Consider the following 25,822-nt stretch of genomic DNA (forward strand, 5'->3'; position numbering starts at 1 on the left):
TGGGCCTATCATTGATCACCCTGCCCCTGAAGGGTGGCCTTGTATTTGAGTACTTGCACCTTTTTTGCTAGAAAAAATGCACTGGTTAAATGTATTTTTTTTTTATCACTAACCTGTGCTATTTTAGCCCAGGTCCCATTTTATGCAGTGAGACCTGGTTACTAACCCAGGTTATCAGTAAAATAACTTGTCTTAACAGTAGCCCAGTAAACCGAGTACAGGGCAATCAAGCCATTGTAACATCACTAATGAGGTTTCCCCCTTTCTCCCATTCTGTTTAATATAAGTATGGTCCCACTAGGTAGATTCTTGGAATCAAATGGCTTTAATACCTTTATTTACGGTGATCATGTCACTATTTACATACCATTTAAAGAAAACTTAGATTGCCAATTAATACTGTCAAGTACTAAGCATGATGTACTTAGGAACAACAAACATAGTTTGAAATGTCTATATGCGAATGCCAGGAGCCTAAGAAATAAGATGGGGGAGTTAGAATATATTGCACTAAATGAAAAATTAGATATAATAGGCATCTCTGAGACCTGGTGGAAGGAGGATAACCAGTGGGACACTGTCATACCGGGGTACAAATTATATCGTAGTGATAGGGTGAATCGGATTGGTGGAGGGGTAGCATTGTATATTAACGAGAGCCTTGAATCAAATAGATTGAAAATTCTGCAGGAAGCAAACACTCCTTGGAATCACTGTGGATTGAAATTCCATGTGCAAAGGGGAAAAGGATAGTGATAGGAGTGTACTACCGTCCGCCTGGCCAGGACGAACAGACGGATGCGGAAATGTTAAAGGAAATCAGGGACGCAAACAAACTGGGCAACACAATAATAATGGGGGATTTCAATTACCCGCATATAGACTGGGGTAATGTAACATCTGTACACGCAAGGGACATAAGATTTCTTGATGAAATCAAGGACAGCTTCATGGAACAGCTAGTTCAGGAGCCGACAAGAGAAGGAAAAATACTAGACTTAGTCCTTAGTGGTGCTCATGATCTAGTGCAGGGGGTAACGATACGAGGGCCGCTTGATAACAGTGATCATAATATGATCGGTTTTGATATTGGCATTGAAGGAAGTGAAACTAGGAAATCAAGTACGCTAGCGTTTAACTATAGAAAAGGTGATTACGACAAAATGAGAAAAATGGTGAAAAAAAGACTGAAAGGAGCAGCTCGCAGAGTAAAAAACTTGCATCAGGCGTGGATGCTGTTTAAAAACGCCATCCTGGAGGTTCAGGACAAATATATTCCACGTATTAGAAAAAAGGGAAAAAAGACTAAACGTCAGCCGGCGTGGCTAAACAGTAAGATAAAGGAAATCATTAGAGCCAAAAAACAATCCTTCAGAAAGTGGAGAAGAGAACCAACTGAAAGTAACAGGATAGATCATAAGGAATGCCAAGCCAAATGCAAAGCGGAGATAAGGAGGGCAAAAAAGGACTTTGAGAAGAAATTAGCGTTGGAAGCAAAAATACATAGTAAAAACTTTTTAGATACATTAAAAGCAGGAAACCGGCCAAAGAGTCGGTTGGGCCGCTGGACGAAAATGGTGTTAAAGGGGCGATCAAGGAGGACAAAGCCGTAGCGGAGAAATTAAACGAATTCTTTGCTTCGGTCTTCACCGAGGAGGATTTGGGGGGGACACCGGTGCCGGAAAGAATATTTGAAGCGGGGGAATCGGAGAAACTAAACAAATTCTCTGTAACCTTGGAGGATGTAATGGGTCAGTTCAGCAAGCTGAAGAGTAGTAAATCACCGGGACCTGATGGTATTCATCCCAGAGTATTAATAGAACTAAAAAATGAACTTGCGGAGCTACTGTTAGAAATATGCAATCTGTCCCTAAAATCGAGTGTAATACCGGAAGACTGGAGGGTAGCCAATGTTACTCCGATTTTTAAGAAGGGTTCCAGAGGAGATCCGGGAAATTATAGACCGGTGAGTCTGACGTCGGTGCCGGGCAAGATGGTGGAGGCTATTATTAAGAATAAAATTGCAGAGCATATACAAAAACATGGACTGATGAGACAAAGTCAGCACGGATTTAGTGAAGGGAAGTCTTGCCTCACCAATCTAATGCATTTTTTTGAGGGGGTAAGCAAACATGTGGACAATGGGGAGCCGGTTGATATTGTATATCTGGATTTTCAGAAGGCGTTTGACAAAGTGCCGCACGAAAGACTCCTGAAGAAATTGCAGAGTCATGGAATCGGAGGTAGGGTATTATTATGGATTAAGAACTGGTTGAAAGATAGGAAGCAGAGAGTAGGATTGCGTGGCCAGTATTCTCAGTGGAGGAGGGTAGTTAGTGGGGTCCCGCAGGGGTCTGTGCTGGGTCCGTTGCTTTTTAATGTATTTATAAATGACCTAGAGATGGGAATAACTAGTGAGGTAATTAAATTCGCCGATGACACAAAATTATTCAGGGTCGTCAAGTCGCAGGAGGAATGTGAACGATTACAGGAGGACCTTGCGAGACTGGGAGAATGGGCGTGCAAGTGGCAGATGAAGTTCAATGTTGACAAGTGCAAAGTGATGCATGTGGGTAAGAGGAACCCGAATTATAGCTACGTCTTGCAAGGTTCCGCGTTAGGAGTTACGGATCAAGAAAGGGATCTGGGTGTCGTCGTCGATGATACGCTGAAACCTTCTGCTCAGTGTGCTGCTGCGGCTAGGAAAGCGAATAGAATGTTGGGTGTTATTAAGAAGGGTATGGAGTCCAGGTGTGCGGATGTTATAATGCCGTTGTATCGCTCCATGGTGCGACCGCACCTGGAGTATTGTGTTCAGTACTGGTCTCCGTATCTCAAAAAAGATATAGTAGAATTGGAAAAGGTACAGCGAAGGGCGACGAAAATGATAGTGGGGATGGGACGACTTTCCTATGAAGAGAGGCTGAGAAGGCTAGGGCTTTTCAGCTTGGAGAAGAGACGGCTGAGGGGAGATATGATAGAAGTGTATAAATAATGAGTGGAATGGATCGGGTGGATGTGAAGCGACTGTTCACGCTATCCAAAAATACTAGGACTAGAGGGCATGAGTTGAAGCTACAGTGTGGTAAATTTAAAACGAATCGGAGAAAATTTTTCTTCACCCAACGTGTAATTAGACTCTGGAATTCATTGCCGGAGAACGTGGTACGGGCGGTTAGCTTGACGGAGTTTAAAAAGGGGTTAGATAGATTCCTAAAGGACAAGTCCATAGACCGCTATTAAATGGACTGGAAAAATTCCTCATTTTTAGGTACAACTTGTCTGGAATGTTTTTACGTTTGGGGAGCGTGCCAGGTGCCCTTGACCTGGATTGGCCACTGTCGGTGACAGGATGCTGGGCTAGATGGACCTTTGGTCTTTCCCAGTATGGCACTACTTATGTACTTATGTACTTATGACAAGGCAGTAGCGAAGGGTTGTCACGAGAGTGGGGAAAAGCCCTACATAAGTGCATAAGTATTGCCATACTGGAACAGAGCAAAGGTCCATCAAGCCCAGCATCCTGTTTCCAACAGTGGCCAATCCAGATCACAAATACCTGGCAAGATCCCCCAAAAAGGACAAAACATTTTATACTGCTTATCCCAGAAATAGTGGATTTTTCCCATCCATTTAATAATGGTCTATGGACTTTTCCTTTAGGAAGTCGTCCAAATGTTTTTTAAACTCTGCTAAGCTAACCACCTTTACCACATTCTCTGGCAAAGAATTTTTTTCTCTGATTCGTTTTTAAATTTACTACTTTGTAGTTTCATTGCGTGCCCCCTAGTAATTGTATTTTTGAAAAGAGTAAAAAAAGCGCTTCGCATCTACCTGTTCCACTCCACTCATTACTTTATAAACCTCTATCATATCTCCCCTCAGCCGTCTCCTCTCCAAGCTGAAGAGCCCTAGCCGCTTTAGCCTTTCCTCATAGGGAAGTTGACCTATTCCATTTATCATTTTCGTCACCCTTCTCTGTATTCTGTGAAAGTGGTTCCATTTGCAGTGGAAGTTGTTTTCCAGTGCACATTTCAGCACGTAAACATGCACTCCTGCAGCTCTTTTACAGAAAACTGTTTAAGAGGAATTTTAACATTTAGGCAGGAAGTTGTAACATGGGCTATTGCTAAGATGGGTTATTTTACAACAATTTGTGCCATTTTAGTACAGGGTCTTACTGCATAAAATGGGAACTGTGCTAAAACATTTTTGAAAGTAATATAAAAAAAACCCAGCTGTATATTGTAGTGTCAACTTAGGTTATTACCATATAAATAATGTATGATATTTATCTCTTAAAACATGTTAATGGCAATATCGTGTATTATCCTCCTATATAATAATTCTCACCTCCAACGTTCTAATCTTGCTGCCTCAGACCGTGGCTCCTTTGGAGTTGGTCTGCTAGGCTACGTAGATTGCTGAAGTCACCGGAGACACCAGATTGGCTCAGCGATAAGGAGCAGGAGGGGTACGTCACCCGCAACACTGACCAACCGCAAGACAGGAGCAAGAGGCCCCACCCCTGCCACAACACTACGCCCCCCCAGGCCGCTGCCGCCACTGCTCACCCCTCCACCACCCCCGAGGTCACCACCGCTCCCCCTCTCCACCCCCCCCTCCCGAGGTGATCCAACAGCCCCCCCCCCACAAACTGCCTCGCCCATATTTCACACTCCGAGTGTCAGGGTCTCCCTCCCTTCCTCCCTCCCTCCCAGATCCCTGGGTTTCAGGGTCTCCCTCCCACTACCAGGATCCTCCCTCCATCCCTCCCAGTTCCAGGATCCCCTCTCGCTCACAGTTCCAGGATCATCGTGCCTCCCTTCCTCCCTCCCTCCCATCCACTGCCAGCCCCCTTCCTTACGAATTTTTGAAGTCTCACTTACCCAGTCAGGTTTACAGCGGACGGCAGCAGCAGCAGCATCGGTAAACGGCGTACAGGCATGGGCCGCCTCTGTCTCTCAGCTCTGGTCCCGCCCTTGCGGAAACAGGAAATAAGGGCGGGACCAGAGCTGAGAGACAGAGACAGCCTGAGCCTGTACGCCATTTACCGATGCTGCTGCTGCTGCCACTGTACGCTGTAACCCCGACTGGGTGAGACTTCAAAAATTCGTAAGGAGGGGGGCTGGCAGTGGATGGGAAGGAGGGAGGAAGGGAGGCACGGCGACCCTGGAACTGTGAGCGAGGGGGGATCCTGGAACTGGGAGGGAGGGAGGGAGGGAGGGAGACCCTGACACTCGGAGGGAGGGGGACCCTGACACTTAGAGGGAGGAAGATACTGGGAAGATGTGTGAAATATGCATGAGGCAGTTTGGGGGGGGGGCTGTTGGATCTCCTCGGGAGGGGTGGAGGGGGGGAGCGGTGACGACTTCGGGGGGTGGTGGAGGGGGAGCGGTGGTGACCTCGGGGGTGGTGGAGGGGGGAGTGGCGGCGACCTGGGGGAAAACCTTGCTAGCACCCATTTCATTGTGTTCAGAAACAGGCCTATTTTTACTAGTATTATAATAACACACATTAGTTTACATTATTGAAGTACACCTCATTATCAGTAAATCAAAAAATGCTACTTGCATTGAACTTCTAAAGTGGTTTTATTCCACAAAAAAATAATACCATCTCCCGTGTGCCACCTTAAAGAAGTGAGTGCAGTAGAAAAAGATGCATGTCCAGGGTTCCCTCCTCCCCACTTTTACTCTTATATCACAGCTTGTCCCCTAGTGGTAATACTGCAGACTACCACTAGGGACTGTGGATGCCATTTTCAACCTGGCTTTTTTGTCAGGAGCAGAAGCAAGTCTTGCTCTTGTCCGGTACCACTACATTATCAAGGAACAGCTGATGTAGGTCTTGGGGCCTACAGCGGAGGTGGAGAGTCTTTGGAGGGGTGGGGTTCATGACGGAGATTCCATAAGGCTCATAGGGGGTGCAGGCAGGGCTCACAATTACAAAAAAAAACAAAACAAGTTAAATTGGGATTGGGAGCAGGCAGCAAGGAGGTGCACGGAGCAGTCACGTGGCCGTTTCGGTGACCGGCACTGAATATCCGGCTTATTTTTGGCCTATTTAAACATAACCAGCTAAGTCGATATTCAGACTTAGCCGGTTATCTTTAAACCTTCCAAAGATATCCCACCTTTTCACATGGCCAAATATGGCTGCGAAACTGGCTTATAAAATTGGCGGATAGCCTGTTATATTGGCCGATATAACCGGCTACCTGCTAGCCGCTAAACGGAGATATTCAGCAGGGGATAGCTGGTTATCCCTCATTGAATATTGTTGGATACCCGGTTAACTGCTATTTAACCGGTCAGCAGCCGTGAATTGTTTTAAATGGATGTCTAGGTATTTTTGTAACCCACCTGGTTAATAGGCGGAATAGAAATGTTTTAAATAAATAAATGTATTAATTAGGGCTGTAGCGAATATTTGTATTTGATTTGATTCAGCCCCTAATACATTATACGTATTTGGCTGAATAGTGATTTAAATTCAAATACAAATAATCCGGGGCTCCACTGTGCTAAATCCTACTGACATAAACACTTGATCTGTAATTTCATGTTGTTTCTTATATTATTCGTTACATTAAAGCTCAATGTCCATTATCCGTATTCGGCCAAATAGTAAAATATGCTGTTCGGTACAGCTCTAGTATTCAGGCAGACTTGGGGCTTTCTTTTACAAAGCCACACTAGCAATTCCCGCACGGCAAATGAGAGGAAGCCCATAGGAACTGAATGGGCTACCTCTCATTTGCCACACCGAGAATCAGTAGCGTAGCTTTGTAAAAGAAGCCATTGGTGAGCTGCTACTTTAATATGTGTCCAACTTTTCATCTAAGTTGAGAAGGTTATTCCAAGATAATGGGTTGCCACCCCACTGTGGGAGCCCTACTTTATTCTTAAGGATATTCAGATGGGTTTTCCCTGATATAATAGCCCACAATAATAATTGTATATGGTAGGCAGTATCTCCATCCAAGATGCAAACATAAAAGACTTTGGAGTCAACGTCTTACTTAGTCCTTTGGCCAGTACATCGGAGGCCTTCCAGTGGAGTCTCCTGGAATCTGGGGGTGACTACAGTAACAACCACACAACGTGGAGGAACGATCAGTCCTTACGTACGCCAGCAAGAGATAAGCCAAGGAGTAGGGTGAATTGGCTCTTCCAAAAGACCAAGGGAGACAATAGTTCATAAAGATGATCTTCATTGGAACAACTCAAAGGACTCGACGCAGCTGCTGTGTTTCAACGTCAAAACACCTGCCTCAGGAGTCTCGTAATATTCGTTGTTCAGATATAGGCAAACTTTTCTGAGATCACATGCAACTCTGAATAAATACAGTGCGACCAAAGTCCATGAGAGAACATCAAAAATGCCTTCAGTTAAACACCAAGAGAAAATCAAGTGCTCTATGGCTAGGCAATTTGCTACCTACTTTGAGAGCTCGGTTGGTTATTTCTTTGCTGCAGTTTTTTCAAAGGTCTTTTTTTTTTTAAGACCACTTGTTTTTTTTTTATGCTGATTGGCACACTTACCACTGGATGGTCTCACCTTCCAGAAATAATATAGAAAGACTCCTGAGGCAGGCTTTTGGCCAAAACACAGTGCTGTATCGAGTCTTCTATCAATAAAATTACATTATTTAGAACTTGCAATTTGTCCCTGGAGAGCCTGGTCCACTTCTCACAGTTCTTACTACGACGTATTAGCTATTACATCACACGAACATCTTTTGTCTTATAAGCGAGTTCATACTTTCTGAAAGTCTGACGGCTAGTGAGTTGTCCTTACCTGTGCCTAGATTAGATATGGTTTCAAGGTCCGTATAATTATGGGCTTCTGATATTGCTCGTGGTAATCTTAATGTGAAGGGAAGCACATCCCTGCGTAAACGGAAAACAACATTATCCAGTGTGCAAGGAACTGTTTCACAACTAATTTCAAAGTGTAATGCAATGAAGCATTTCAGCATTATCCGATTCATCCAGTGCATCTTTATCTCTGGTCGCCATTGGAAGAGTGACTGTGTCATGTCCTTTTGTGAACCAAATATATAAAGTGGGTGTTGATATTTAGGTACTGAGTATGTGAACAGATGACCATAATCCTGGCATAAACATTCATATGTGTTCACACATGTACAATCACCAAAACAGTAATGCTTCACTATAAAATTGTGTTCAGTCTTACATACCTTAAAAAGTTCTATATGTTTAGATATGAAAAATAGGAAGGAAAAGCCTCAGATTTCCGATGGAAGCATTTATACTTTTCTACCTATTCATATCAGTAGCATAGCTACGTGGGGCCGGGGGGGGGGGGCCTGGGCCCCCGTAGATTTGGCCCTGGCCCCGCTGCCGACGACCCTCTCAACCCCCCTCCGTCCACCTACCCTCCGTCGCCATCACCGTGGCCTACCTTTGCTGGCGAGGGACGCTAATCCCTGCCAGCCGAGGAGGTCCTCTTCTTCTCGCAAAGGCTTCATTCTGTTTCTGACGTCCTGCCCGTTGTACGTGCAGGACGTCAGACTCACAGAAACAGAACGAAGCCTGGCTGCTCTGCAAGGCTTCGTTCTGTTTCTGTGAGTCTGACGTCCTGCACGTACAACGTGCAGGACGTCAGAAACAGAACGAAGCCTTCGCGGGAGGAAGAGGACCTCCTCGGTTGGCGGGGATTGGAGATCCCCGCCAGCAAAGGTAGCCCACAGCGGGGTAGGGTTGGTGGTGGCGGGAGGGGGGGGGTCAAGAGGGTTGTCGGCAGGGGTCGTCAAATTGGCGGCAGGGTCGGCAATGGCTGGCGGGGGGGGGGGGGCTAAAATGTGCCCCCTCACCTCGGGCTCTGGACCCCCCTCCCGCTGAAGCCTGGCTACGCCCCTGATTCATATGGAGTGGAGAAGTAGCCTAGTGGTTAGAGCACCAGCCTTGACATCCAGAGATATCCCGTTCAAACCCTTATGACCTTGGGTAAGTCACTTAACCCTCTGTTACCTCAGGTACAAAATTAGACTGTGAGCCCTTCAAGGATAGGGAAATACCCAGTGCACCTGAATATAACTTACCTGTTGAGCTACTACTGAAGAAAGGTGTGAGCAAAATCTAAATAAATATATCCATCACATGCATAAAAAAAACCTTCCAATTTCCTTATTCTCACATAAACTTCATTTTTAATTAACACTTTCCAAAAGAACTGTCATTCAAATTGTACTTAGCATGAAACTAAGCTGAGAAGCTAATTACAATTTAAATTAAAGTTTTTTAGAACATTGTGATAAACAGTGAATTTTAAGCCCGTAACTTGTATTATTTGTTGAAGTGTATTTCTCTAATTTGGCCAGCAGGTGGTGCGTGTTTATGTTTAAAGCTGTTACAAAGAAAAGACCTGCAGTGAAGTTTTTGTCACATTTGTACCCCGCGCTTTCCCACTCATGGCAGGCTCAATGCGGCTTACATGGGGCAATGGAGGGTTAAGTGACTTGCCCAGAGTCACAAGGAGCTGCCTGTGCCTGAAGTGGGAATTGAACTCAGTTCCCCAGGACCAAAGTCCACCACCCTAACCACTAGGCCGCTCCTCTACTCCTGGCCAGCTATTTTAAAAACGTGTTCTTCTGGTTTCTGATTGGCCTGGAGTTTGACGTTACCCAAGAGTTACTGGCCTTTGCTCCAGTTTCAGCCAATAAGAAGAGAGAGAGAGAGAGAAAGAGAGATCTCTTTCCTGAAGACCTGTGAAAAGTTGTATTTGATAACTTGTGAGCAGCTATATGTCCTGATCTCCCCAGGTACTATTTAGATAGTATACAAATGTTTACATAGTGTTATAATTGATCCATATTTCAGTTACCTGTTCTGCTGATTCCACCTTTTCTGTTCATTGTTCTAATTTTTCAGACAATAAGCATTTCTTTTAATCTATTGCTTAATAATCCTGGTGGTTTGTGTGTTGGGTCTGTGAGTGCTTTCTAGAAACTATGGGAGCACCAGGAATGTGGCCCCAGTAACCTAATTAGATTGTCCTAATTAGATTGTAAACTCTGTCGAGCAGGGACTGTCTCTTCATGTTCAAGTGTACTGCGCTGTGTACGTCTAGAAGCGCTTTAGAAATGATAAGTAGTAGTAGTAGTAAATCACTGGGGATAAATTGAAAACGGGAGACTCGCGAAGAGGCGCTTGAGACCCAGTGGGACGAGGGTACTAGTGTAGAGCGCAAGCAGCAGGTGCAGGTGGACCAGGGCTGCGCTGGGGATAGACCCTCTAGGTGGCCGCGGGGTGGCCCTAGACGGTGGCTAGGCGTTTTGTGACAAACATGTTAATTCAAAATAAAGTTTTGAGTGAAATTAGGGAGGTTAGAAGGTTTTTATGCCTGTGATGGATATATGAACGGGTAGAAAAGTATAAATGCTCCCGTCAGAAGTCTGAGGCTTTTCCTTCTTATTTTTTGTATATAACTTTTTGGTGTATGTAAGACTGAACACAGTGTTTATAGTGAAATATTACTGTTTTGGTGATTGGTTTGCACTTCTCTTCCCTTTTGTTAGTGGTCCACACCCATACATACATGCCTAAATTCTGGCCACGTGCAATTCTATAAAAAGTGCCTAAATGCGACGGGACAGAGTTTGAAGCTTGGCGAACATGTGGACAGTCTGGGATGCAGGGACGCCGAGAGACTGGGCTGAGCCCAGGGCAAGGCTGCCCCCGTCGCGCCCCCGAGGTCGCCGCCGCCACTCCCCCCTCCACCTCCCCCAAGGTCGCCACCGTCACTCCCCCCTTCACCCGCCCCCCTCCGTGCACCACCGGGCTGGGCCCCCTGCATTGAAATCACAGCGCTTCTCACCTCTGTGTGAAAGCACTGCAGGCAGCAGAGAAGCAGATCGCCTCCCTTCGGGCCTCCTTTCCTCCTTGTGTCCCGCCATCGCGGAAGTTACGTCAGACAAGGGCGGGACATGTGGCATGTTTCGCTATTGCTGCATCAGGGTTCCGTCTACACATTGAACGCCATCCACATCTAAGTTTTCAACATGGCGAAAACATGTTGAAAACTTATATGTGGATGGTGTTCAACGCATGGACCACACTCTGATGCAGCAATAGCGAAACATGCCGCATGTCGGCCAACGGTCCTTATATGGAGTAATCAAGCTGATTTTATAAAACTAATGAAGCGTTATATTTGTAAAAGCTTTCAAGCATATTTATAGACTAGCACTTAGGTTAAAATTTGGCATATGTGTGTGTACCATGTACGCAAATGTGCACAGAGGCTGTAATTCTAACAGTACGTGTCAGTGGCGTAGCTACGTGGGGCCAGGGGGGCCTGGGCCCCCTAGATTTGGCCCTGGACCCCCCTGCTGATGACCCTCTTGACCCCCCTCCCGCCGTCGCCGTCCTTTTCTGGCGGGGGACCCCCAACCCCCGCCAGCCGAGGTCCTCTTCTTCCCGCAAAAGGCTTCCTCCTCTTTCTGACGTCTTGCATGTACAACGTGCAGGACGTCAGAACAGAATGAAGCGTTTTGTGGGAAGAAGAGGATGTTGGCTGGCAGGGGTTGGGGTCCCCCGCCAGCAAAGGTAGGCGGCGGGGGGAGGGGTCGAGAGGGTCGGTGGCGGGGGGGGGGGGGCAAAGTTGGTGGTGGCAGCGGGGTTGGCAATGGCGGGGGGGGGGGTGGCAGCAATGGCGGGGGGGGGGGGGCAGCGGTGCTGGGGGGGGGGCTAAAATGTGTCCCCTCACCTCAGGCTCTGGACTCCCCTCCCGCTGAAGTCTGGCTACACCCCTGGTACATGTAGGTACCTTCTTTACAGAATTATCTCCTAAGAGTCACAGATGAATTCTGGAATATTCCAGGGAAACAAATTGGGCAGATTAGATTATGTTCTTACAAAGTCTGCATTAGTTCTTACGAAGCTTGAACTTTTTGAGAAGTTAACTTCAAACAAGAAATCCACACTTTACATTGTTTTCCAAACACTACTTGTACTGTTCTCAATGAGTATTTGACAGACTGGTAGATTTCTGCATTTAGGAACTAAGGGGGACTTTTACTAAAGCCACTGTAGCGTTTTTAGCTTGCAATAGAAATCAGCTGGCAGTATACGCCAAGACGCCCATAGGAATACAATCAGGGGCGGCCCGACCATTAGGCCACCTGAGGCGGGGGCCTCAGGCGGCAGTCTTCAGGTGAGGCCTCGCTCTTCAGGGAGCGGCATCGCCCCCTTCGCGACATTTACCTCGTCACGTTCCAAACCCTGCAGCCGGCACCTGCCTCTTCCCTTTACAGCAACTGCCTGAGCCTCTGACGAAACAGGAAGTTACATCAGAGAAGCGGCCATAGTAAAGGGAAGAGGCGGGTGCTAGTGGCAGGGCAGCATATTGGAATCACTGCCAATGGCAGGTTTAGAACGTGACGAGGTAAACGCCGTGAATGGGCTGGAGGTAGGAAGGGGGGCAGCATCTTGGCATGAGTGGAATCTCGGCCTGGGTGGGGGGCAGCCTCCTAGCTCTGCCTCAGGCGGCATCTTGCCTTGGGCTGGCACTGAATATAATGGGCATCTCGGCGTTTACCGCCAGCTGATTTCTACCACAGCTTTAGTAAAAGACCCCCTAAATGTTGAAGTAACTGGTGCATGGATAAAGCACTTAACCCCAGAGACACCAAGGAAACAAAAGGCTCTCCTTAGTAGGAGTGGAGGAGTGGCCTAGTGGTTAGGGTGGTGGACTGTGGTCCTGAGGAACTGAGTTCAATTCCTGGCACAGGCAGCTCCTTGTGACTCTGGGCAAGTCACTTAACCCTCCATTGCCTGCCGCATTGAGCCTGCCATGAATGGGAAAAGCGTGGGGTACAAATGTAACAAACAAACATACGCTCTTTACCCTCCACAATAGCTAAACTTACCTACTCACACTGTAGAAAGCTATCAGCTTGAAAATGTCCTCAAACACCAGAACAGAACCTTCCAGGTACAGTACTGGAGAGAGAGAGAGAGAAGACCACTGAAACATGGGATGACAAATGGATCAGTTTGATTTTGTACCTTCTATTTTGCAGTGCTTTCATTTCCTTTATGAAATCCATTTACAATGGTTTGACCTTGTCTTCAAGTGCACTTGAGAATCTGCTACCAATTAACACCTTGTGAAAGCTGGACCTTGCAGGAGAGAATGATGGACTAAATTCTGAAAACCAAGTTCAGTTATTGGTGTCAGTTGTGATTTTCTGGACTCTTGCCTCCTTCCTAGGAAAGAATTCACTGGCGTACCTAGAGTGGTTGCCACCCGGGGCGTTGCAGCTGCGCCCCCTCCTTGGCATGTCACAGCCCTCCAAGGCATGTCGCCCCCAAGCACAAAGCACATCACCCCCCCCCCCCCTGAAGTGCATCACTTCCACCATCCTTCCTCCTAGCACAGGGATGCACGAAGCAGTCGTGCAGCTGTCGGCTCTGCCAGTCGTCTGCCGACAGCCGCACAACTGCTCCGTGCATCCCCTTGCTGCCTGCACCTGGGGCGGACCGCCCCCACCGCCCCACCCTTGGTACGCTACTGAAAGAATCAATTTAATGAGGTTGCATCATCTTAGCCCTGAAATATCTAAGGCATGTTGGAAAGCTGCAGTGTTAGTGATTCTTTATACACGTTTGGTGGTCTGCCACATCTTTCCGTGGCTCTGAACTACAATACAGATCTTTTCAACCTAACTGCTTTCTTTAGTATCAATTTCAGGACTATTTCTGTGACATACCAATGCTGACGTCCAGCACAATTTAGAACTTTCTAGGCTAAGATTTACGTAACCATCTGTTGTTGACTATTCAGCATTGGCAAATAATGGGAACAGAGAATGGGAATACTGAGGAAGTGGATCCAGCAGAGCAGTGTGGTTGTAACCTTCCTCCTAAGCCTTAGACCACATGATAGTGACTCATTTCAGTGCCCCTCTTTGTCCTGCAGAAATGCTTACATTAGTGAAACACAGAAACAGAGAAAAATGAAGGAAGATAAAGACCATATGGCCTCTCCAATCTGCCCATCCTTGGAGGAGTGGCCTAGTGGTTAGGGTGGTGGACTTTGGTCCTGGGGAACTGAGTTTGATTCCCACTTCAGGCACAGGCAGCTCCTTGTGACTCTGGGCAAGTCACTTAACCCTCCATTGCCCCATGTAAGCCGCATTGAGCCTGCCATGAGTGGGAAAGTGCGGGGTACAAATGTAACAAAAATAAAATAGATACTATTGGAGATTCTACATGGAATGTTGCTACTATTGGAGATTCTACATGGAATGTTGCTATTTCACTAGCAACATTCCATGTAGAAGGCTGCGCAGGCTTCTGTTTCTGTGAGTCTGACGTCCTGCAGAAGCCTACGCAGCCACATTGATGATCTGCAAGGGCCGACTTCTACATGGAATGTTGCTAGTGGAATAGCAACATTCCATGTAGAATCTCAAATAGTAGCAACAGTGGAGGAGTGACCTAGTGGTTAGGGTGGTGGACTCTGGTCCTGAGGAACTGAGGAACTGAGCTCGATTCCCACTTCAGGCACAGGCAGCTCCTTGTGACTCTGGGCAAGTCACTTAACCCTCCATTGCCCCATGTAAGCCGCATTGAGCCTGCCATGAGTGGGAAAGCGCGGGGTACAAATGTAACAAAAATAAATAGAAAAAAATCTACTCTCCCTTTCATTCCAGCTCTCTTGAATTCACATACTGTTTTCATCTCCACCACTTCCACCGGGAGGCCATTCCACGAATTCGCCACCCTTTCCCTGAAGAGGTATCTCCTTAGGTTACTTCTGAGTCTATCCCCTTTCACCTTCATTGTATGACCCCTCATTCCAGAGCTTCCTTTCAATTGAAAGAGACTCACCTCCTGTGCATTTATACCGCATAGGTATATAAACGTCTCTTATCATATCTCCCCTCTCCTGCCTTTCTTCCAAAGTATACGTATTGAGATCTTTAAGTCTGTCCCCATAAGCTTTATGATGACCACTGACCATTTTAGTAGCCGCCCTCTGAACCGACTCCATCCTGTTTACATCCTTTTGAAGGTGAGGTCTCCAGAATTGTATAGAATATTCTAAATGAGGTCTCGCCAGAGTCTTATACAGGGGCATCACCTCCGTTTTCCTACTGGCCATTCCCCCTTTCAGTAGGAAAAGGGAGGCGAAGACGCCCCTGAGATACCTGCTGCATTGCCACAGCTGTTTGCCATATTAGCATGTGATTCAATGTGTCACAAGTTGACACAACTTTTTTTTTTTTTTTTGCACAGTAAGGCAAATACTAAGGGCAACAATTTCCGTTCAGAGTCACCCCAGGCATGAGTCAACAGCTTCCTGCAATAGCCAAAAAAGACTGAAAGGACACAAGCTTCAGACAGCCTCTTTGTATCATTAGCCACTAGTGTGGGCCATATTTGGAAGGAGCACAGGGGTATTCAAAGTTGGACCTCGAGGTCCACAAGCTAGTTGAGTTTTCAAGATTCTCACAATGAATATGTATGAGATCTCTCTGAATGCACTGTCTGCATTGTACGCAAATAGATCTCATGTATATTCATTGTATATCTTTTGACAGTTATCATAAATCACTATTATTCAAATACAGGAGGCCCCACTAGTTAGTAACATAGTAGATGACGGCAGAAAAAGACCTGCATGGTCCATCCAGTCTGCCCAAGATAAACTTATGTGTATACCTTACCTTGATTTGTACCTGTCTTTCTCAGGGCACAGACCGTATAAGTCTGCCCAGCAGTTTTTCCCGCCTCCCAACCACCTGTCCCGCCTCCCATCACCGGCTCTGGCACAGACCATATAAGTCTGCCCTCCCCTATTCTCGCCTCCGAACCACCAACCCCTCTTCCCCCCACCTGCTCCGACACCCAATTTTAGCTAAGCTTCTGAGGATCCATTCCTTCTGCACAGGATTCCTTTATGCATATCCCATGCATGTTTGAATTCCGTTACCGTTTTCATCTCCACCACCCTCTCCGTGAAAAAATACTTCCTGACATCTTTTTTGAGTCTGCCCCCCTTCAATCTCATTTCATGTCCTCTAGTTCTACCGCCTTCCCATCTACGGCCTCCAAAACTACGGATCCATTCCTTTTTACAGGTCTATCATTTCCTGTTTTCTTAGGGGTCCTTTTACTAAGGTGCGCTGAAAAATGGCCTGTGCTGGTGTAGATGCGTGTACTGGACTTGCGCTGGTCCATTTTTCAGCATGCCTGCAAAAAATGCCTCTTTTTTGGGGGGCCAAAAATGGACATGCAGCAAAATAAAAATTGGCACACGTCCATTTGGGGCCTGAGACCTTATTGCCACCTACTGACTTAGCGATAAAGTCTCACATGTTAACCGGGCGGTAATGGTCTACGCATCTACAATGCCGATTACCGCCCAGTTAGCACCACACGCTGGAAAATTTCCAGCGCTCCTAGTGGATGTGCGTAAAAAATGAAATTACCACCTGGGGCCTCACGGCAGCCAGACAGTACTTCAAAATTGACACGCATAGGACGTGCATATGCACCTACGTAGCTTAGTAAAAGCAGGGCTTTTTTGAGGGGGTACTTGGGGGTACTGAGTACCGGCACCTTTTCTATTATCTGCTAAAATTGACCCATGGACCCCAAGTTTTAATGAAAGAGCTCATAAGTACATATAAGTACATAAGTAATGCCACACTGGGAAAAGACCAAGGGTCCATCGAGCCCAGAATCCTGTCCACGAGAGCGGCCAATCCAGGCCAAGGGCACCTGGCAAGCTTCCCAAACGTACAAACATTCTATACATGTTATTCCTGGAATTGTGGATTTTTCCCAAGTCCATTTAGTAGTGGTTTATGGACTTGTCCTTTAGGAAACTGTCTTAACCCCTTTTTAAACTCTGCCAAGCTAACCGCCTTCACCAAGTTCTCCAGCAACGAATTCCAGGGTTTAGTTATGTGTTGGGTGAAGAAAAAGTTTCTCCGATTTGTTTTAAATTTACTACACTGTAGTTTAATCGCATGCCCCCTAGTCCTAGTATTTTTGGAAAGCGTGAACAGACGCTTCACATCCACCTGTTCCACGCCACTCATTATTTTATATACTTCTATCATGTCTCCCCTCAGCCGTCTCTTCTCCAAGCTGAAAAGCCCTAGCCTCCTTAGTCTTTCTTCATAGGGAAGTCGTCCCATCCCCACTATCATTTTAGTCGCCCTTCGCTGCACCTTTTCCAATTCTACTATATCTTTCTTGAGATGCGGCGACCAGAATTGAACACAATACTCAAGGTGCGGTCGCACCATGGAGCGATACAACGGCATTATAACATCCTCACACCTGTTTTCCATACCTTTGCTAATAATACCCAACATTCTATTCGCTTTCCTAGCCGCAGCAGCACACTGAGTAGAAGGTTTCAGCGTGTTATCGACAACTACACCCAGATCCCTTTCTTGGTCCGTAACTCCTAACGTGGAACTTTGCATGAGCTCAGGCTCTACACACCAATTCTGCCTTGTCATAGATTCTGTGACTGGTTGCAGGGTCCTGGCTACTGTGGGGTGGGTCCTTCAGTGATCACCCCACCCCTGAAGGGCGGCCTTAGCATTTAAGTACTGGCACCTTTTTTGCCAGAAAAAACGCACTGAGTAAAAGGGCCCTTTAGCTGATTGTGCTGTATATTGTTTTCCTGGATTATACTGATTAGTCTTTATGTGGAAAATTCTCTGTTTAAGATGTTAATCTTGTTATAATTTGTAAAATTACATAAATATAACAAAAAAAATTAATTCTACTATCCCTTTAATTATACTAAAATAGTAAAAACATTCCTTTTAGATGCTTATACTACCTTTCCTGAGAAAGCAGCTGCAAAACAGTTTACAAATAACAACACACAGAATCTATCTATATATATAAAAGGCACCACTGAAGCCTCCAGCCGGAAGTGTGAAGCGCCAGAGATATCCGGTTTCCCCATGAGTGAAGGAAAACAGCACAGCACGAAATCCCAGGAAACAGTGAAGGACTCAGAGGGGGGAGGGGAGAGAGATGCCCTCAGGACACTCTCTCTGTAACACAAACACAGAACAGCAGGAAACAACACTGAAGGACTGGACTCGGAGGGGGGAGGGGGAGGGAGAGAGGGCAGAGGGCAGGGACACATACACTCCCACATGCACACTCTGAAGAAAACCTTGCTAGCCCCCGTTTCATTTGCATCAGAAACGGGGCTTTTTTACTAGTAACAACATAATTCATAGTCACAACAACACACACACACACACACACACACACACACACACACAGATTACACACAATTAAGAGTCTGTTCAAGAGCCCCACGAACCGAAAGGAAGAATGTTCCCCAACAACTTCAGACCTTTCTCTAATCATGGGCTCACACAGCAGTAGGAAAAGAAAAGGTTTTTTTTTTACCCTAAATCTGGTCTTTCATTTTGCAGGATAGTTTAGGCAAAGTCAGGATAAGCAGACAAGGAAATCTAGGTCTGGCAGCGGGTCGTTAAAACTTACTGGATTTCTCTTCCTTGATCTTATAAGTTCGAATATCAGGCACCTCATCGTGGGTGGAGAAGTGAACAGAAAGGACCAGGCCTTTGAGATTCTCATCTCTTCTAACTAAGAAAACCTAGAACAAAAAACAAAGACAGGGGCTCAGTGCTACGGGGTGATGGAAGTCAACAGTTCATGCATATTATCATCCCTAAGTGTAATATGAAAGAGGTCCCCTTCGATTAGGTAGGAACTAAATTTTAAGTTTAACAGACGATTAAAAAAAAACATAAAACAACCAACAATGGTAAATAATAAAAATAATAATGATAATGATTTTATAATTGAATATTCATTATTTACATAAGTACATAAGTATTGCCATACTGGGAAAGACCAAAGGTCCATCAAGCCCAGCATCCTGTTTCCAACAGTGGCCAATCCAGGTCACAAATACCTGGCAAGATCCCCAAAAAAGTACAAAACATTTTATGCTGCTTATCCCAGAAATATTTTCCCCAAGTCCAATTTAATAATGGTCTATGGACTTTTCCTTTAGGAGGCCGGTCAAACCTTTTTTAAACTCTGCTAAGCTAACCGCCTTTACCACGTTTTCTGGCAACGAATTCCAGAGTTGAATTACACATTGAGTGAAGAAAACTTTTCTCCAATTCATTTTAAACTTACTACTTTGTAGCTTCATTGCATGCCCCCTAGTCCTAGTATTTTTGGAAAGCGTGAACAGACGCTTCACGTCTACCCGTTCAACTCCACTCATTATTTATAGACCTCTATCATATCTCCCCTCAGCCGCCTTTTCTCCAAGCTGAAGAGCCCTAGCCGCTTTAGCCTTTCCTCATAGGGAAGTCGACCCATCCCCTTTATCATTTTCGTCGCCCTTCTCTGCACCTTTTCTAATTCCACTATATCTTTTTTGAGATGTGGTGACCAGAATTGAACACCATGGAGCGATACAAAGGCATTATAACATCCTCATATTTGTTTTCCATTCCTTTCCTAATAATGCCTAACATTCTATTTACTTTCTTAGCTGCCGCAGCACACTGAACAGAAAGTTTTTTTTAATTTTTTTTGTGAAGATGAAGCCCCTTGTAATGTGAGGCCCTAAGCAATAGCTTATACATAAATCCGGTCCTGCTTCAGGGGTTTATAAAGAAATTTCTTTACGTTTTACTGAGAAATGTTTACTCCACAGCCCGTGAAGGTTAACAAATTTCTGTGGCCATGACCCCATTATTACAGCCACAGAAAGCACACCCCTCCCCCCACCCCCAAGGCAGCTCACCATATTGCACAATTCTCAAATTTAATTGGTCCCATTCTTTCGCCACCTGCCGGCCTTTTCCTCTTCACCCAATCCCACAATCTTTGCTCATCTCAGCATCTGAGTCTTTGCTCTCCCGTTAAATTCCCCCATCTTTGCTCACCTGCCCTCTTCTCAACCTCAAACACAATCTGAGTCACTGCTCTCTCCTCCCAAACATCTCCTTCTCCCCATACAGTGGTGTGCTGGTGAATGTTTTAAAAACAGGCTCTCTTCAAAAAGAAAAAATAAACAAAAAGTGGCATACCCACAGCGTCCCTGCCCTTCCCCTTACCATACTCAGCAGGAAGGAAACCCTAGGACCCCCCACCCCATGGCACATTCACTCTTTTACTCTGCCCCCAACCCCCATGGCACACTCACCCCTTTTGTCTGCTCCCAAACCCCCTCCCCAAGGCACACTCACCCCTTTTGTCTGTCTCCAAACCCAACCCCTCCCCTCATGGCACTTTCACCCTTTTACTCTGCCCTCAAAACTCACCCTCTGTCCCTCCCTTCCTCCCACATTTTGTGCAGCACCCCTCACCCTGGGGCCAATATTTCTCCATCTCTCTTCTCACTCCCTCACATTCCCGTAATTCTCCCCCCTTTTCCATCCAGCATCTTTTCCCCTCGTCCTCTCCCTCAATCCAGTTTCTCTATACCCCTCCCCTCTCCCCTGCAGCACCTCTACTTGTCTGTCCTTCCCCAGCCCAGCAGAGGAGTTTGTCTCACTTCCCGGGTCTAGCAAACCACTCTCTCCACCCCCACCCCTGCCCCCAGGTACCAGTGTTTCTCCTTCTCCCTACGATCAATCTCCATCCATAATCGCCTGCCGGTAGCTGCACTGCAGCGAGTAAAGCAGGGCTGCCTTGGAGCCTTGGCCTTCTCTGGGACGTGTCCCACCTTCGCAGAAACAGGAAGTTACATCAAAGGAGGGTGGGACACGTTCCAGAGAAGCCCAAGACTCCGAGGCAGCCATGCTTCACTCGCTGCAGTACAGCTTCCGACAGATGACCAAGGACGGAGAAGGACCATGGGGAGAAGGACTGCGGGGAGGAGAGACGCTGGTACCTGCAGGTGGAGGGGGGAGGGAAGAGAGTGGTTTGCTGGACCAGAGAGGGACAGACAAGAAGAAGAGAGACGCTGACACCTGGAGCAGCTCTGACACAGACCAGAACACTGCCTAGAGTTGACTGGAGGGCTCAACAACCGGCTCACAAAATTCACGAAAATTTTACAAGCAGCTCTTGTGAGCCGGTGCAAACCGACTCCAGCACATCACTGTCCCCATAACATTTCCCCTCCCCACTCTCCATGTTCCTGATCTCCCACACAATTCTGTCCCCACAAGCCTCTTTCTCCCACCAGTCCCCAGTTTCTCCACCTAGTCTACCCTCCATAAGCTGGCTTTCTAACTTCAGTGAAAGGGGGAAGCACTATTGGAAGCAAGAAAGTGCTCTAAGGGTACAACTGTCTCACCGAAATCAGGAAATTACGACTTCTCCATGAAAGAAGTTTACCATCGGTAAATGATCTTCTAAAACCTTTACAAACACTCACCCCTCCAGTACCACCATATGCAAGGCATAGGGATAGGGTTAGGGTGGGCCCCCTGATGTACCCTTTATATGTACCCTTATCCTGTGCAACTTGCATCTGCTAAGTTAAAAAGTCCCTAAGGCACCAGCCCGCCACTGGGTTTTTTTTTTATTAATTATATTTTTATTAAAGGTTTTGTCATACAGAGAATACAAAAGTAAACACAAAATCAAACAACCCCCCCCCCCCCCGGAAATTACCCCCCCCCAAAAAAAATCATAAGCATAATCAAAGTCAAAGTTCCATGGCAATACCCGGAGACAAATTGCAGCGTTACACAAGGCCAAGGAGTGCTATGTGGCTCCTGACAAAAAAGGTCTAAACAAGCCCAGGTCCTCAAAACAGACCTAATGGGTTTTTTAAAGGGAAACTCAATGGTGAATTGCATTTTGAAAACTGGCTTGCAAAATACCTAATAGGGCTAAAATTGTGGCCCCTCCCCCACAACAAAACACTGTGAGATTAAGAATAAATTTGGTTCTCTCTAGTAATGAAGTTCTAATTCAATATGGAGCCTGGCAGAGACCTAGGTGAAGAGAGGGTACCCAGCTGCATTGGTCTAGTAGGGTTAGAGAAATGAGAAACTTCACAGTTAAAAGTAGCAGCGCTAATGCCACTTCATTAACGTCACTCCCAGGAGGAGTGAAGGATGCCGGCTGTAGCAAGTAAAAGTTTACCCCGGCTGGTTCCCTCTGGAGCAGCTCCCCAGCCCTCTCTTGGTTCATGCACAACTGCAGCCAGACGGGGCAGGTTTTGATGAGTTTATCAAGAACGCTGATGCTTGGCAGAGAAAGACGATTCCGAAGCACAGCAGCAGCAGCCTGGCCAGGTGATCTTTCTTCATCTTTGGTATCTGTGCAAGGACTGAGAAAAATGCAAGATCAGCTGAACAGGAATGCAGAACGAACCATGGTTTTTCACGAACAGGCAGGAACTACCGTGTCTCCCCGAAAATAAGACACTGTCTTATATTAATTTTTGCCCCCCAAAATGTGCTAGGTCTTATTTTCAGGGGCTGTCTTATTTTTCGGGGAAACATCGGGGTTGGCCCACCCGCCCTCCGTCACTCGTGGAACTAACCTTAAATGCCTCCTTTCACCTTCGCAGCAAGCAGCAGATGGGCAGGCCACTCCTTCCTTCCGTGTCCTGCCCTCACCTGACATAACGTCCGCGAGGGCGGGACACGGAAGGAAGGACAGGTCTGCCCTGCTGCTGCTTGCTGTGAAGGTGAAAGGAGGTGTTTAAGGTTAGTTCCGGGTGGGTGGAGGGGGGGCCCGGCGACCTCGGGTGGGGGGGGGGCAGCCTTGTCCGGCTCTCGGCGGCCCTGCTTTCAAACAAAAATTTGCTAGGTCTTACTTTTGGGGGAGGCCTTATATCTACCAATTCAGGAAAACCTCTACTAGGTCTTATTTTCGGGGGATGTCTTACTTTCGGGGAAACAGGGTATGAGGCAATTCTATAAAACAGAACAATGATACACCCAAGGAGTAAATGTTTAGAACAATGACATTGACCTGCATATCTGCCAAAAGTGCTGTTCGGTAAATATCTGCATGACTTACACACTGGCCGATATTCAGCCCGTGGCTAAGTCCCACAGTTGCCACTGAGCCCTGATATTCAATGCTGAGCTGTTTCCGATGACCAGAATTCAATATTTTGGGGGGGGGGGGGGGGGGGGGGGTTGACTGGCCAGTTAAGTTTATAGTGGCGAAAGGGAGGATTGCTTTTTAGGTGGTCCTATTTGGCTGCTAAACTTAGCCGAAAATGCGCTGAATATTTGCAGCTGTCAAGTTAGCCAGATTCTATATAGCGCGCCTAGCATTCCGCCCCAAAATCCAAGAGTATTCTATAACAACGCGCGTAACTTAATTAGCTTAACTAGCCAATCAAAATTGTTAACAGCACTTAAGAAGCAATAATGAGCACTAATTGGCAATAATTAGAATTTATGCCCTTATTCTGTAACGTAGAACGCCTAAATTTTAATACGCGCAGGCAAAAAGGGATGTGGTTACGGGCAGGAAAACGGGCGTTTCGTGGGTGTTCCAAAATTTACGCACACTGTTATAGAGTATGGCCCTCTTCACCCTCTATGCGCCAGAATTTATGCAATGTTTTCATTAGCGTAAATGGAGGCGTATAGATTTAGGCACTAGGATATCAACTAAGGCTATTCTAAATACTGCGCCTAAATCTAGGCGCCACTTACAGAATACGCTTAGCCGGAAATGTTTTCAGCGTGGATTTTTTAGGCGCCTTATATAGAATCTGACCTTAAGCACTAATATTCAGCGGAGATAACCAGCTATCTTGCACTGAATAGTAACGCTTACCCGGTTATTGAGGGGGGTCAGTGTGTAGTTTGGAAAAGGGGGTGTTCACACTGCCAGGGATAAATTCTCTAAACAGCGCCAGGAAAAATCCACACTAAGTACTAGTCTATAACAGGCACTCCAGGCCGAGCACCCTTTGTAGAATTGTTTAGAGAGGATTCTTACGCCCAACTTTGGCTACGAGGGACTTATGCCTGCGGAAACCTGGTTTAAATCCTGGCTTAACCCCAGTATTCTATAACACTGAGCCTAAATATTGGGAATGTTCCTGACCTGCCCATGCCCCTCCCATGGCCACGCCCCTTTGTTAGCACCCAATTTGCTAATTAGTTTATGCACGCCCAGGAGATAACGTGGAATATCACATTTAGGTGTCCCTCCTCCCCTGCAGCTCCACTTCCTTTCTGTCCTTCCCCGGCCTAGCAAACCACCCTCTACTCCCCAACCCCCTCACCCCCCACAGGTACCAGTCAGGGGCGTAGCCAGACTTCGGTGGGAGGGGGGTCCAGAGCCCGAGGTGAGGGGGCACATTTTAGCCCCCCCCCGGCGCAGGCGCCGACCCTCTCGACCCCCCTCCCGCCTCCAACCCTCCCCCACCGTCGCCTACCTATGCTGGGGGGGGGGACCCCAATCCCCGCCAGCCGAGGTCCTCTTCTTCTTGCGAAGAAACAGAACGAAGCCTTTGCGGGAAGAAGAGGACCTCCTCGGCTGGCGGGGATTGGGGTCCCCCACCAGCAAAGGTAGCCCACGGCGATGGTGGAAGAGGGTTGGCGGCGGGAGGGGGGTGAGGGTCATCAGCAGGGGGGTCCAGGGCCAAATCTACGGGGACCCAGGCCCCCCTGGCCCCACGTGGCTACGCCACTGGTACCAGTATCTCTCCTTTCCACTCTCTCCACCCCCCACGCAGGTACCAGTATCTCTCCTTTTCTCTGAGGTGCAAATATTTATACCAGCTCTATGGCTGGTGTTAAGTGCTGACCCCTCACTTTTATTACTACTACTACTAATCATTTCTGTAGGGCTATTAAATGGCAGGGCCGGTGGTGGGAGGCGGGGCTGGTGGTTGGGAGGCGGGGCTAGTGCTGGGCAAGACTTCTATGGTCTGCGCCCTGAAAATGGCAGATACAAATCAAGGTAAGGTATACACAAAAAGTAGCACATATGACTTTATCTTGTTGGGCAGACTGGATGGACTGTGCAGGTCTTTTTCTGTCGTCATCTACTATGTTACTAGACATACGCAGCGCTGTACACATTATATGCAGGTACTTTCTCTGTCCCTAGAGGGCTCACATTCTAAGTTTTTGTACCTGGGGCAATGGAGGGTTAAGGGGCCCTTTTACTAAGCAGCATAGGTGCCTATGCGCGCCCAGCGTGCGGCAATTTGAAATTACTGCCTGGCTATTGCGTGGCCTGGGCAGTAATTTCATTTTTTACGCACGCCAGAAAATAATTTTTATTTTCCAGCGCGTGGGCGGTCATTGGCATTTCTATGTGCGTTGACCATTACCACCTGGTTAATGTGTGAGACCTTACCGGTAAGTGAATGGGTGGCGGTAAGGTCTCAGACCCAAAATGGACGTGCCCCAATTTTCACTTTGCCGCTCGCCCATTCCCCCCCCCCCCCCAAAAAAAAGGCATTTATTTACAGGCGTGCTGAAAATGGGGTTTAAATTGACAATATGAGAGATGTTGTGAGTGTTGGTCAGCATTCTGTCTTAAGTCTATAATCTGCCTTGAACTACGTTGGCAAAGCAGGTTAGAATACTCACGTTAAATTAAATTACTTCACAGTGTGTTGCAGTGGAAGGGTTGTTTGTTGCTCTTACTGAGTTAACATCAAACTTTTAGTTCAAAATATCTTCTTAACATTTTTATTAATTCCAACAAACAATAACAAATGCACACTTAGAGCCTTATTCTATAAAGGTTATGCTCCTACATTTAGGCTTCTAAATTAGGAGCATACACTATGTTCCAAAATAGATTATGCTCCTAATTTAGAAGCATAAATTTAGGAGCATAACCTTTACAGAATAAGACCCTATGACTAAAAC

The 25,822-nt window shown here is 46.6% G+C and overlaps 1 protein-coding gene across 2 annotated transcripts in view; it reads right to left on the bottom strand.

Moving 5' to 3' along the window:
* The window catches only part of RIN3 (Ras and Rab interactor 3), a 120,400-nt gene that overhangs the window by 43,531 nt on the left and 51,047 nt on the right, over window positions 1–25,822 (bottom strand). For both annotated transcript variants that reach the window (XM_030214083.1, XM_030214084.1), the window contains exons 2-5: window positions 22,107–22,293; window positions 18,525–18,639; window positions 12,899–12,971; window positions 7,804–7,895 (exon numbers count right to left, since the gene is read on the bottom strand). In XM_030214083.1, coding sequence (XP_030069943.1) covers window positions 7,804–7,895; window positions 12,899–12,971; window positions 18,525–18,639; window positions 22,107–22,293 — 467 coding nt within the window. The remainder of the gene's footprint in view (window positions 1–7,803; window positions 7,896–12,898; window positions 12,972–18,524; window positions 18,640–22,106; window positions 22,294–25,822) is intronic.

This window comes from Microcaecilia unicolor, chromosome 9 (assembly GCF_901765095.1).
Source record: "Microcaecilia unicolor chromosome 9, aMicUni1.1, whole genome shotgun sequence".
Classification (NCBI taxonomy): domain Eukaryota; kingdom Metazoa; phylum Chordata; class Amphibia; order Gymnophiona; family Siphonopidae; genus Microcaecilia; species Microcaecilia unicolor.